The sequence below is a fragment of the Cariama cristata genome, unplaced genomic scaffold (assembly GCF_000690535.1).
Source record: "Cariama cristata isolate BGI_N322 unplaced genomic scaffold, ASM69053v1 scaffold32719, whole genome shotgun sequence".
In the NCBI taxonomy this organism is placed as follows: Eukaryota; Metazoa; Chordata; class Aves; order Cariamiformes; family Cariamidae; genus Cariama; species Cariama cristata.
The window spans coordinates 11,321-24,928 of record NW_009634645.1 but is presented as its reverse complement, the minus strand read 5'-3'; the positions used below and the strand labels follow the sequence as shown (position 1 = coordinate 24,928).

General features: G+C 48.3%; 1 protein-coding gene across 1 annotated transcript in view; it reads right to left on the bottom strand.

The window, feature by feature from the left end:
• Nucleotides 1-3,645: 3,645 nt before the first annotated feature.
• BTBD2 (BTB (POZ) domain containing 2) overlaps nt 3,646-13,608 on the bottom strand; it is a 15,153-nt gene continuing 5,190 nt past the window's right edge. Inside the window, exons 3-8 of the mRNA XM_009707229.1 lie at nt 11,418-11,523; nt 10,429-10,626; nt 7,368-7,560; nt 5,595-5,682; nt 4,394-4,540; nt 3,646-3,818 (exon numbers count right to left, since the gene is read on the bottom strand). Coding sequence (XP_009705531.1) covers nt 3,657-3,818; nt 4,394-4,540; nt 5,595-5,682; nt 7,368-7,560; nt 10,429-10,626; nt 11,418-11,523 — 894 coding nt within the window. The 3' untranslated portion in view covers nt 3,646-3,656. The remainder of the gene's footprint in view (nt 3,819-4,393; nt 4,541-5,594; nt 5,683-7,367; nt 7,561-10,428; nt 10,627-11,417; nt 11,524-13,608) is intronic.

The following is a 13,608-nucleotide window of genomic DNA, read 5'->3' as shown; positions in this document are numbered from 1 at the left end:
CACAGCCCTGATGCAGATGGGGAAGCTGGGGGAGCCCTCGGCCTCACAGCTGAGGAGGAGGAAGGACAGGACGGGCATCGTGCTCCAGCCAGGCAAGATCCAGCCACGGCCCCAGGACCTTGTGCCTCCTCGAGCGCAGCACCGATGCGTACAAGGGAGGGCGAGAGCAGAGGGGCGAGGGCGAGGTCCCCGCTGCTCCTGGCACTCCGGTGTCCCCGGTAAACCGCTCCCCGCAGCCCGGCCCAGGGGATCAGGCTCCCCAGGTGGCTCTGACACGGCCCCGCAGAGCCCCGGCTCCTCACCGAGGGGTTGAGCAAACGGCCCGGGAGCTGCCGGAGGGTGCTTTGTTGGGGGGCAGCTGCTGATCTCAGCCCTCATCCCGGCTCCGCCACTCGCCGCCTCTCCATGCTGGGAACTGCCTGTGCCGAGAGGGCGGGGGAACAGCCCTTTACACCTCCCTCACAGCAAGGTCCCCGCTTTCCAAGACCCAGACCGTCCCCTGCAAAGGCCAGGGCAGCTTTTAGCACCTGTTTAATTGTCAAAAACCTTCAATCAAGGTGAAAGCAACTCAGTCATACCACGACAGGCTGACTCTCCCCACCCACGGGCAGGATAGCGCCCACTCAGCATCCTCCTGCTCTCCCCCCCAGACAGACACGGGCTCCGTAACCACCTCCTTCCCCAGAGGGTTTGGGCTTCCCAAGCAGCGCTCGGCCTCTCTCGGGACTGCCAAGGAGTCCGGCTCATCCCGCGCACCGCAGAGGGGGAAGCCGAGGACCTCGCACCCTTGGCCGGGAGAGAAGGGCCAGGAACCTTCCCTTTGGCGTGTCGGCAGCCGTCAGCTCTCTTCAAATCATGAAGAAACTTTTGTAAAGACAACCTGAATGTCTTTATTGATTTCCTATTTACAAATCACAAAGCTGGCCAAAAGCAGAGTGTGAACACTGAACGAGAGCATCGGATACATTCATCAATATAGCACTGGAGTCGAGACAGTCCCAGCTCCGCTCGGAAGGTGACGTGGTACAACAGAACGTCTCATACTTTTGGAAACAAGCATGTCCAACAATGAATTACATTCACCTATCTACAAAAAGCCAGAATTGCATCAAACTGCATAAAAGCCGTAAGAACAGAAGTTGCCCAGGTGTAGTTCAGCGTTTGACTCCTCTCCCTCCCCGACAGGACAAGCTACCAGACCTACCTTGCGGGGCGACGGCAGGAAGGTTGGGTTTGGGAGGAGAATCTGCGTAACAAGTAACAAAACAGTAGTAAAAACAGACGCTTCCGGGGAAGAGCCAGCAAGGAGGCGCCCACCTCGGCCGAGCAAGGCCGGCCGCCCAGTCCTGCTCTTTCCAGAGCCAAATGCGCAGCTTTGCTTCTTTCAAATTATTTCCGCTATTGCCACCTCTATACAGAAACGCCCCCCGAGGAGCCGGATCCGCAGACGACAGCCTCCCCCGGGGAAGGCGCGAGGCCCGACGCCGTTCTTGGGTGCCAGCAGTGAAGCGCCCACAGCTTTTGGGAAGAGGGGCAGAGGCGAGAGCGGGCGCAGGTACGTACGCCTCCACGGGCTGCCTCCCTCGCGTGCCTGGTCTGTTAATCCACAACAGGGTTTGCATTGCACGGAGTCAGGTTCAATAACTAAGTCGTGGACCCATCTTATTTTTTTTTCTTTTTTTTTTCCTTTTTTTTTGTTTTAGTTTTTTTTTTTTTTTTAAGTACTGGCCATATTAAAAACATCCTACCTTGAAGCAGGCTTACAATATACACATCTTACAACGTCTTCCTAGAGAACGTAACACACTATTGACATCTCTAACAGCTACTGGTTAGGAGGTGCAGGGTGTTCCTGACGGTATTACTGCTGCGCGGCTGACGAGGAGATACCCGGCCGGCCGCAGCCTGAGGACAGCAAGAGGAGCAGATGGCATTTCCCCAGCGAGTGAGCAGGCACCGAGCGAAGGACAACCAGGTTTTGACTTCTAGCAGCTAAACACGGCGGTAACTGCTGCCCGGTGAGTTACAACGGCTTTGTGTGCCCGGAGCGGGGAGGTCTGCAAAGGGGAAGCTCAGCTCTGAGGCAGCACCACCCCTGCCAGCGAGTCCCACGCAGATTTGGGAAGGCTCTGGCCACGCTGCCGAGCAGCACTTTAATTACAGCTTCCTCTGCAGAGGAGGGGGAGGAAATAATCTCGTAGTCTTCATCAGTGGGCAGCGACCGTGAGGCCGGTCAGGCAGCCACAAGTACAAGCCACCCACCTCCTCCCTGGCAGGACAGCGCCTTCCCCGCTCAGCTGAAGTCGTACCTGCTTACGGGGAAAAGCAACCGGCCCTGAACAGGTAAGAAGTGGGCGTCTTCAAGATTACCGAGCTCAACGGCCCAAAGACAGGCGGTATTTGTAAATACCGCATCTTCCTCCTGTGCCCGTCCAAACTGGCAGACTGTGCAAACATATACAGGCAAACAGAGAATCTTTAATGTTTTCCTAAACTGTTTCATAAATCCTCGTCCATCTGCTGCGTTATTAGGTAACAGGCAGTGGCACATCAAGCCTCTCTTCCTACTTCGCATCAGGGCAGCAGGCTCTCAAGCGGCCCACGGGCGGGTTAGCAACGCACAGAAACAGAGAAAAATGCATTGAAACGTGCGTGAAACCAGCAGCAATACACAGGCACAGGGGGGCCAGGCGAGGCAAGTTCCCTCGCTTGCTTCAACTGACAAACCCCGGCGTTACCTGCAAAGGACTTGATCAGCACAGTAACGACTAGTACGGGTAGAAACTAGTACAGGTACCTGGGCTGCTGAACGCTGCACGGGGGTTATCTGAGGAACACCCATCGTTTGAACGCGCTACAGAGTTTGAAAGAAGCACTACCAGCACCCCAGCCTGCACACAGGGCAGGAAAGAACCTGCCCGGCCGGAGCTGCTGCCCTTTCCCGACTCCGCAGGGGATGTCAGTTCACCGTCCACAACTGCCGTAAAGGATTGTCACAAATTAGTGAGAACAGCATGAAAACGCCGCAGTCTCTCCAGAGGCACGCTGGTTTTGAGATCTCTCTCAAGACCATGTAGTGCTGAAACAGCAAAGCCTCGGGGAAAAGGCCACTTTCCGTAATTTTTCGAAGGCGGCCGCACGTGCCGTGGCTTGCGAGAGGGAAGGTGCCAGGCACGGGCTGGGCAAGCCCCGCTGTTGCAGTGGCGCTGCCGGGCAGGCGTGGCAAACCGTCTCGCCTCAGCTGCTGGGCTAGAGCAGAAGAGGGTGGGCCACACAGCCCTTGACTCCGTCTTTTTGCAGGATTATTTCCTCACAGCAAGTATAACCACAACCAGAGCCACTCGTTTCCATGCTTCTGACCGGTGGAAAAGCATCTACATTCATTACAGTCAAAAAAATGCATGTTGTTAGATAGGATTAATCAGTAAAGTGAAAAATGACTAGCCACAGACAACCTACAAATGGTATACCAGTTAGTCTGGTACGTGATAGCAGCAGAATCACTAGCACAAGGCAAAACATGAGCTTTGAAATGATTTTACTGAGACCTTTGGCTAGTGTGGCTCCAATTGGTGTGGTCAAACTCAGCCAGAAATTTAGTTTGGAAGGTCATGGGGAAGAGAACAGAGGAGTCCAGAGCCAGCTCCGCAGCTGCACTATGTGTAGAAGATGATCTCTGGGATTTGTCCATCCTCCACAGAAGTGCCGTTGTTATTCCCAGCCGCGTAACAGAACGTAAAGCAGGTTTTGGCTCCTGTTGTTGGTGATTCATGGATCACTTTGCGCAGTCCTTTGGTTCCGTAGTGGGAATCTGGACCCTGCGATGGTCACAGAAGACAAGAACAGATCAAGACAGGGATCACAGCCCCGCGGGACCCCGCTGCCTGGGCACGCTCGGGGAGGTTTGGCCTCACAGCCTGGCCTGAAGCAATGAGCTTTGGAGATCTCCGCACCTCCCTTTTCTTTCTGGTTCCTGCACCTCAGGTATTTTGAGCAAAGTTCTCGTCTCTATCAGAACTTAACACCACATTTAACCAGATCTCAACACTTAAATATCAACTTTTTTAACCCACTGCAGGCAGGCTCTGGATTACACACCCGCAGAACTGACACCTTATCTGTCCACACCAAAACAAAAAAAAAAATCCCATCACTTCATCACTGATGCAGCCTGTTAATTACTGTACGCTTGCAAGACAAGTTTAAAAACCAACTCTAAATGCTGGTGGTGAATATGCTCATTGCAGAGCAGACTACAGAGCAGACCTTCGACATTATACTACAGGCCTTGAAAAACGTAGAACAAGAACCGTGTGGCACTGAAGGGATTAAAAGAGCCTGATTTCACCTGTCTTTATCTTTCTCTTCTACCCATGCCGCCCCAGTACGGTACCTTTAGAGTAGCACATGCTGTATAGTTGACGTTGGGTAAAATCTCAACAGGTTCCTTGAACATAACCCGGAAAGTGTTTGACGATCCGTCGCAGCTGAACCCCGTGTCGTTCTGCCCCAGGACCGTGTTACTGTCCGTGTGGATGATCTGTAACACAGGCGTTAACTTTTAACCTGCACAGTTGGTTGAACGCTGCCCTGCACATGGTCAGGTGTGTGTCCCCTGAACTGGACTGAATTTGAGGGACTCAACGGTTTGACCAGCCCCATTACGACTGCACTATCCCATTAATTATGTCCGTCTTCAGCGCTCTGATCACACCAAACAACTGTGGGCTTGGGTCTCAGACAGCCCAAGACAATCCCTCCTTACCCTGAAGCCCGGCAGAGGACTGCAGGCCAATGTTCTGCCCTTAGATCTTCACTTGCCTTTCTCCTCCAAGAGCTCAGGGGCACCAGAAGGAGACCCTGACAATTAAGGGAGAAGCGCAGACGGACTGCGCTCGTTGCATCAGCCATGCCGTGTTGGGGTAACTTTCCTGGGGACAGTTCTTCTCAAGTGATCCAGACTGCAGTTACGTACGTGCATTCAGAACAAGGCACGTGAGGTTTCCGTAAGCCACCCCAGTCTTTGAACAAGATCACGATGGACTTCAGACAACTGAGTCTCCCTCAGTCCCATCCGTCATCTCAAATGCGACACTGACAACGTGAGGTCGCACATCGGCACTGCACAAGCCCAGCACAGACAGGGCAATTGCTTTCTTCTCTTCCCTTGATGAATGGTGGCTGCTCCACTGCATTTGTAGAGCTTGGAGCAAAAGACGGTCCAAGGGCTACTGCAGCACCCAACCGCTGCTGCTGCACCTGCAGGGCAGAACTGGCCTGGCCTGCTCGGTGTGGCAAAACAGGCAGAGGTTGTTCTCAAACTGCGTCACAACTCTCCGAGACATATTTTCAAAGGCTGCGAGCAGACTTGCGGAGATACTGCAGTGACGCATGCAACGGGAGGCTGCATAAAATCGAGTGCAATAATCCCTCTTATCCCCAGTGCCCCATCTGGCCCTCACTATATTTGCCAACTACTTTATCTAGAAAACAAATACAGTCCCTTCTAACTTCAGATTTTGTTGCATATTCACTAAGATGTGTAAGTTAGTCCCTACGGCAACAAACATTTTTAACATAATAGAGAGAATTACCTGTATATTTACTTGGTAATCCGTTGGCCCATGTATGGATCCGTATAATCCAAACCCAACTACAAATATCCTTTTGTTTACTGAGAACCTGAAGGAACAGATCAGGAAAGTCAAACCAACTTGCCACTCCTGTATTGTTTTAGTACAAGGACAAAACACAAATACCTTCACTCACTTTAATTTTATACCTATGATTTAATCAAACATACTACAGTTTTAAGTGCAATTCTTACTAATAAGTGAAATCCTTTATAGAAACCGTAATTTGTAAGCTTACATCTTTGACTGTCCTAACGGGCCAGCAGTAATTTTGTTTGCTCGTGTAAAATACAAAGCTGCACAATCCCATCGCCCAACTTCAGAGTCCAGGCTCAGAAAAAGCGTTTCGAGGTTGCGGTACGATGTCAGCATCCAAAATCGCCAGCCAGGCAAAGGCAGGGTAGACTGCAGAGCGTGGAATAGTGCCCACCCTCAAGGCAGCAGCAAGGAACCAGCAAAGACCACTTAAAGTGTCATTAGATATTTCACTGCTGGGCACTGGAGGAGAATTGAGTATTTGCTGGATATAGCTGCACTCAAGATTTACCCAAGAGTAGAAAATAAGATTCAATAGCTCCTCAATGCGGGAATCCCTGCTGCCTAAGGCAGCAAGGGGAAGGGTATTCACCCCACTGCCCCACTACAGCTCCACCTTCTCAGACAGCAGAAAGCCTCGGTGCCTGCCAAACTACCAACAGAATTTCTTCACCCGTCCACCAACTCTTTCAGTCCTGCATGTTTCAAGAACAAACATCTACGGCAGGTGAGAACCCACTGCTCTGCAACCAGCATAAATTATTCAGTGTTGAAACTGCACACAAGCCTTGCTGAAGTCTGACCCTGATGCTGCCAGCAGCTGAACTTGAAGTCGAATACAAGCTCCAAGAGGTCTCTGAACATTGGATCTGAGAGCAGGAAGTGCTTGGAGCCAGCAGCTCTTCCAATTACCATCTCCTCTAAGGGGATGAATGGACCAGAAGATCCAACCAACAGCTTCATCTATATGCAAGAGAACCATTGATGAAAAGGCTTCAAAATTTTGAAGAACTATACGAATGCGAGTCTCCATTCCACGCAAGACAAAGATGAATCCCGAAATAACCAAGGCTTTCTGATTACCTCCTGTCTTGCTCTAATCGCTTGGCCACACCAGGCTTGCAAACCGTTTGCCACGCCACACCTCCACGTCTCTCTCACCATGACTTGGCTTTGCTCTTTCTCTACAAGGTTACATCTAAACAAACTAGGTATTAGCAGAAAAGCAGGTGCAGCAAGCAATTTTATCCTGATCCCTCCTTCAAATGGGCAAGATTAAGGGGCTTCAACAAGCCACATTTACAACAGAGCAGGGAACCAACCTGATGAGTCAACATACTTAGGTACAGGAGGAAGCCGTGAGCTGCCTGGTGACTCCAACTGCTACGTGCCCGTACAGCTGCAGGAAGCCACTTGAAAAGGAGAGAAATAATCTCCAAGAGCCCTGTGCTGGAGGGCCACATTTGCTGGAAACCTTTGCCAATACAGAAGCAAAATGGCAGCCTGCAGCTGCACGTGCAGGTTAATGCATCAGGCGACACTTTTGCCCAGCAAAACACTTTCCTTTCAGGGTTCACACTTGGGTTTATAGGGTGGAAGTCAAGGTCTAGCACGTAACCTTGTGGGTTTAGGTCTAGAGTAGGCTGAAAGCTCAGTAAACATGAATCTATCAGCAGCAGAATTAGCAGAGAAGCTGACCTTATCCTGTCACTAGTCCCACTGTACCCCCAGCGGCTCTCCACCTGCTGGAAACGGCTGATGCTGCACTCCTTCCCTCGCAGGCAGCAGCGCGGTCTGTCGATGAACTCCACTCGTGGCTTCGGGTTCACTGTGAAGTGGAGGAACAAGCTCACCACTTCTCGGTCCGTGAGGATTCCCGACTGGGCAGGCCCTGCAGAGAAGCACGAAAGCAGCGATGCCATCAGCCTTCAGAAACCAGAAGGGATTCTTTCGGGTTTTACATGGGGAGGCAAACTTGACTTGCAGCTACGAGTGGGCCAAACCCACATCACACACGAGATTTTCCTGGTGTGTCAGGAAGTTAAATCCCAGACAGAAAGTGCTGCCTGCCTTTTATTTGCACGCCAGCCACGGACTGCAGAGCCTCTGTATGGAGCACGTACATGAAACGGAGATTAAGCGCGCAGCTCTGCACAGCCAAAATGCATTTGGCGAACACAAGCGGTTTGAAAATCTAAAACTTGCAGCTAATCCTTCCCCCACTCCCTCAGGAGATGATGATACTGGTAAGAGACAGGGATTTTGATGCATCTACACCGGCATTTTATAACATTACTGTTAAGACATCATGAAATCCCGCGAGGGGTAGCAGGAGGGAATGTCACCTCGTTACCATCAACTTCGAAAGTATAGGATTATTTTTCAGTCGAGATGAAGGTGGTTCAGCTCATGCCCTGCTTTGATTCCCTCCTTCCCTTGGGCATTTAATCCCTGCTTTGGGTTTGTTTGGGTTTTTTTTTAATACCTTTATTGTAGAACCTAGGAAAAAACGCTAGCGACTTTAGCAAGAGTTGAAACACATTCTCATCTTTTCTCCAGTAACTACATGTTTTTTCCAAAGTGATGCTAAACTCAAGCTTTGGAAACTACTTCGAATACTTTCAGAAGTGGAACCTGATAAAAATTAGTCTTTTAGCAAGTCACACGCTGCTCTGTACCTCTACTTGCAAGAGGTTTTTAACAGAAACAAGACTACTGCGTACTGGAGAAAAAATAGCATTCAGTGCTCTTTAATGTGGGAAGCAAATGCCTAGCTACTTGTTGGTCCAAAACAACTTGTAGTTGGTTAAATCCAGCACAAGGTTATACAGACATAACATGGTCCAAGGCTGCAATAGGTAGAGATGAAAGAATTTAAGGAAGTCGACTGTTAACAGATAAATGAGCTTACGGATACTTTGCTCAGCAAAAATTTGCCGTCATTGATCGTGTCTAAACTTATCCTGTGTTGCTGGAATTCAATTCTCAAATGTTTCAAATTACTTGCTCTACGGGAAGGGAGTGACACTTTTGCCAGTTAAAACATCTTCATGCAAAACTCCACGGTTAATACCAGATTATACAATAAACTGGTGAAACGACTGCCTGTGAAAAATTTTTTTTTTTTTTTTTTGCTTTTGGGAGGGCAGCGGGAAGTGGTTTCCCTCTCCTACCTCTGCTGTGATCACCAAAGTCATCAGAGTCACTCAGAAAAAGGACAAAGCTTCCAAGGTAGGCCCTTGTTTAAGGAACAGCTGACCAGCACAGCCTCTCAGGTTTGGGGTTTCTTTTGTTCATCTTTTAGGTTAAGGTGGATGAAGAAAACCTGAGTTTCTCTCAAAGCAAGCAGAGTAACCAAAGATCCGAGTCAAACAGGCAGTTGTGACAGCCAGCATGAGGAGGGGCACTGACTCTCCCAGCTCAAACACCTCAACCCAAATATGCCACACTCCTCCCAGTGAGATAGAACAACAGAAGATGTGAAGGAAGGGTCGAAAGAAACAGGATCTACAGAAAAAGGCAAAGCTTGGTATACACGAACTACTCCAATGGCTGTAACGCTATCCAGAAGGAGAATGCTTTCTCCCGTCAAGCCAGATCGTAAGCCTGTGATCTGCTGCAAAGCTGCTGTTTGGCACGATGCACACCGAGGAACGGAGCGTGCCGTGTTTTCACCCAGTGCCAACACAAAGGAAAGTTACCCAGTTTGGATGAACAGATCTCTGCCTCCCTGACCCAGCCATTTCTGAAGAGATTAATGTCCCTAAGACCACATCGCAGCTGTGACAGGCAAAATAGAAAGTGGGTACCAAGTTTTAAGCACAGATTTACTTTTTATGAATATCCCTCTTCATCTTGAAATATGTACGCTAATTGTCGATAAGCTGATGCCAGCTCTGCCTTGAGAAGTGATTCGCAAAGGAAGTGGTGTCAGTGACCCTTTTTGCTTCTTTGTACACATAACTGCAGCCTAAAGCAAGTTTCAGTTTTGGAAATGGCTCCACTGTGGTTTTTAGCATGGAAACTATTTAAGCCAATTGCCAGTTTTCAATCCCTGGAGAATCACCAGAGTATGAAGTCAAAGACAACAGGCAATGAAAACAAAACAAAAAATCTTTAGTCAAAACTGTTAAATGCTTTAGAAATCTTTGTAGATCAAGATCTTAACATAAACTTGAAAAATGCTTTGAGATATAGACTAAACAACGCCAACCCTTCAGCTCAAAGAACATTTTGAAAGTTTTTTCTGTTATGGGACTCTACTGTGAAAGGCACCAGCCAGACACTGCCAACACCACCACCAGATTACAGGCAGTCAACAAATAGAGGGTGGGGAGAAACATCCTCATTTCTCTTTTGGACTAGGCTACAGTCAACACCAATTATTTGCAACTCCATTAGCTCTGTGTAGTTTAAACACTTGGAATGGTTAGAAAGGAAAGCATGTGAACCTCTGTTTGGATCTTTGCTCTCAGCTGAATGAGAAAGTAACCATCTAAACCTATGACGACTACAGTCAGCTAGCTGATCCGACAAGCTCCTATCTGATGGGGCACTGTAGTCTTTAAAACAAGAATCAATGATCATGGATGAAAATAGCATTTACACAGCAGAGTCTGTGGATCAGTGGGAATGGGGGACAATCTCAAATTTAAATTACTACAGGATACACAGAGAAAATCCATTTTCATGTACTTGATCCTCTGTAGTTCAGAGAAAGCAAAGACCAGGGTTGCCAGAAACACCTTTGTTCAGTTACCTGCTGCAAACTCCTCAATAGTCATCAATGGGAAGCGGATAAGAGAAAGCGCTTTGCCCAGTACTTTCCGCTTGTTCTCTGGAATCACCTGAAGTTGCTGCCGTTGACACTCAGCCTCTGACCAGCGAACCACTGCATTAAACAAACGAACCTCCCGGATCCCCAGGGTATCCCTCTCCAGCACCGCAACCAGGGTGTCTGCAAGGCAGGACAGATAGTGACAACTTTAGGTGCTAACCCAAATCAGCCAATTTTACCTAGCCAGAAGTACCCCGTGTACAGCCAAGGTAAGTAAAAGAGAAGCAATTGAAAAAACAGCATCTCCCAAAAGCGCTGCCCGCAGCCTCCGAGGAAAATATAGCTGCATATTCCATAAGCAAGTAACTCACTGGAGCAGCAAATGGTGCCCGTTTAATGGACATGTTAATGGCAGTGCAGTAGAATGAACTGCAACTTTCTTGAAGTCAAATTTGGATGAAGCAAGCAGCATGAAAGCCAGAAGGTTACCCATGCCTTACCTCCATAGTCCATCTCATTAGAAGAAGATTAAAGTCTGCATTTTAGTGTTCATTAACTGTGCCCAGCAAGTTTGGAAACTGCATATGATAATTAAAATAGCCAGTTCTTGCTTCCAAAAAATACACCACCTTTTTAACTTGAAAACCTGACAAAGACTCGGGGAACAACGCCAACTCCACAAAAGAAGGCAAGTTACACCCACCCAAAACCTGCCAACATCAACAGAGGAAACGGGCTTTGTATCATGCCCAGAAAACTCAAGTTGCACCAAAGTAAGCAGATTCCAGGATATTTCCGCAAGCAAGCATGCTCTTTTTCACATGCCTTGTCTCTAGCCACTTAGTGCCAGAGACTGTTCGTTCAACAGATTGCTCCAGAAGAACAAAGCCACAAAAGTGCCAAGTAATAACTTTAGAGGGTAGCTTGTTATGAAAGCATGTAGAGGGAGGAGGGGAAAAAAAAGCGCTTACCCAGATCAATGTCTGTAAACCCCTCCGCGTTGATGGCATCTGATGTGTTCTTGTCTATGTTCTCTAGGCAAAGGCTGGCCAGCTGAGGCTCATCAAAAAGTCTTGCCTAGTAATGAAGAAGCAGTCGTTAACACAAAAGGTATTTTAAAGTTTACACTAAGTAAGGACCCCCTCCTTCCCTCCCAGAGCCCATCTTCATTAGCAATACTATGCCTGACTGCATCATGAATTCACTGGGCTGCAGCGGTCTTTCATAAGCAGTTAAGCATGACAAGGCAAACACTAGAAAAATCTGCATTTGGCATCAGTTCTCTTTTAGCTGTGCATGTCTTCAGGCACATCTTTGTTTTAACATCGCATCAGTTAAGGCGGCTATAGTGCTTTCTAGTGCCATACTGACCATGTCAGCTGAGCATGGGTAATTTTTACTACATCGTTTTTATATTTAGAAGAAAGCTCTGCCCAATGGCTCCAGGCCTGCTCACTCTAGGAATATGCAGAGACAGCTTATTCTGTAAGAACACAGTCACACTGATCTCACGTATTAGCAGAAACGCCTTAGCAGGCACACTGCTGCGTCCCAGAGAGATGTGCAAAACCCTGCGGGGTATGCAGCCCGCTTAGTGCATTTGCATGTTTTGCACAGAAGAAGCTACTCTAATCTAGTTACCTTAAAGAATTTCCCCAAAAATAGGTTACTATTCCAAAGAAAGCCTGCACACAGCTTGGAGAATTGTTCAGAATCTCTCTGCCCAGCGTAAGTGCAGTCTCGTAACAATTTCACTACCACTTCGGATCCCCCTGGACTGCCAAGACATGTTACCAACTCTGTGCTTGGCATAAGCAAAAATCAGGTGGGAACACACCAAAGTCACTAAGGTGATCTCTTATTTCTGATGCTTTGGTTCTGCTATTTAGGAAGGAACTGCCTTAACATCACACCTATCATTAGCACAAGAGTACGCTGGGACTTGAACTCACTGCCACAGGTAAGGTTTAAAAATTGGATTTTGAGCTGGGAATTCAGTCACTCACAGAGGTTAGCACTATCGAATGTCTTCTGCTTCACCCTTGCTCATGGGCTGTAGAGCTCAGCAAGGCCAACCTTTGCTGCCGAGACGTCAAGTGCAGAGAGCTGAAGCAACTCTCCATTTTCTCGGGGACCAGCGAAGCTTCAGCAGTCGTCACCTGCTCCTGGGGCTGGAGGACCGCCAGTGCCTTACACTCTTGGCATCCAAGAGCTGCGACTGACTCAGACTTTACTACGGTAGTGGATCTCTTTTGATACATGAAGGACTTGTGTTACACTCGCCGAGTGCTCCCCCACAGCAGCTTTAGGCAAACTACTATTTCCTTGCTGATCAAAGTGACATTTGCACGTACGCCTGGCATGAAAGAGGATCACGGTTCACTATGAGGCACAATCAATTAGGAGAGCTATTTGCCACTGATGCTCCTGCCAGAGATAAGCAGTTCCTTGAAATGCTGTCAATGACATAGCTGCTGGACCAGCAGGTCCAAAGGAAGTCTGGGGCTCTACATTCTTAGGTCCACAGTCTCAAGCCTCTTGGGAAATATTTTGTTTAAGATGCATTTCAGGGTTGTAACTGACTGTACAAATTGTCAATTTGTTGCAGTAAAAGCAGAAAACAGAGGCCAATTTTCACACTGAAGGACCAGCATTTTGAGAACAGATCCATTAAGTCAGGTGCCTCGTGCAGCCAGTCATTGAGATACAGATACGGTTCTCAAAGAACACCATTTTAAAGACTTGATATACTGCCATAGTGAACATAAACTAGAGACGTACCATCACTGATAATTAATCATAATGGATAAGCCACAAACAAAAGGAACCAGGAAAGCCTGTCTCCATCTGGCATTTCAGCTTCCCCAGTGCAGCTGACAGAGTCCCAGGCAGTATCTTGTTTTTGATATCTGAAAAACTAGGACACCTTCCTCTTTTTGCCAAAGAAGCACCTTCGTGACCTGTAAGGAAATCACCATGAACCTAAATGTTACCTTGCCAAAGCTGCAAAGTCAGGTTGCAGAGACTTAGCATGCCGCAAAACCCTTGCATAAAGAATACCACCAAAAAGCTGACACCTCTAATGCTCATGAAGTGATGGCTAGCGTAAGATGCCTCTTAAAAACTGCAGCCTACGGGAAAGATCTCTTCTCAGCTCTTGGA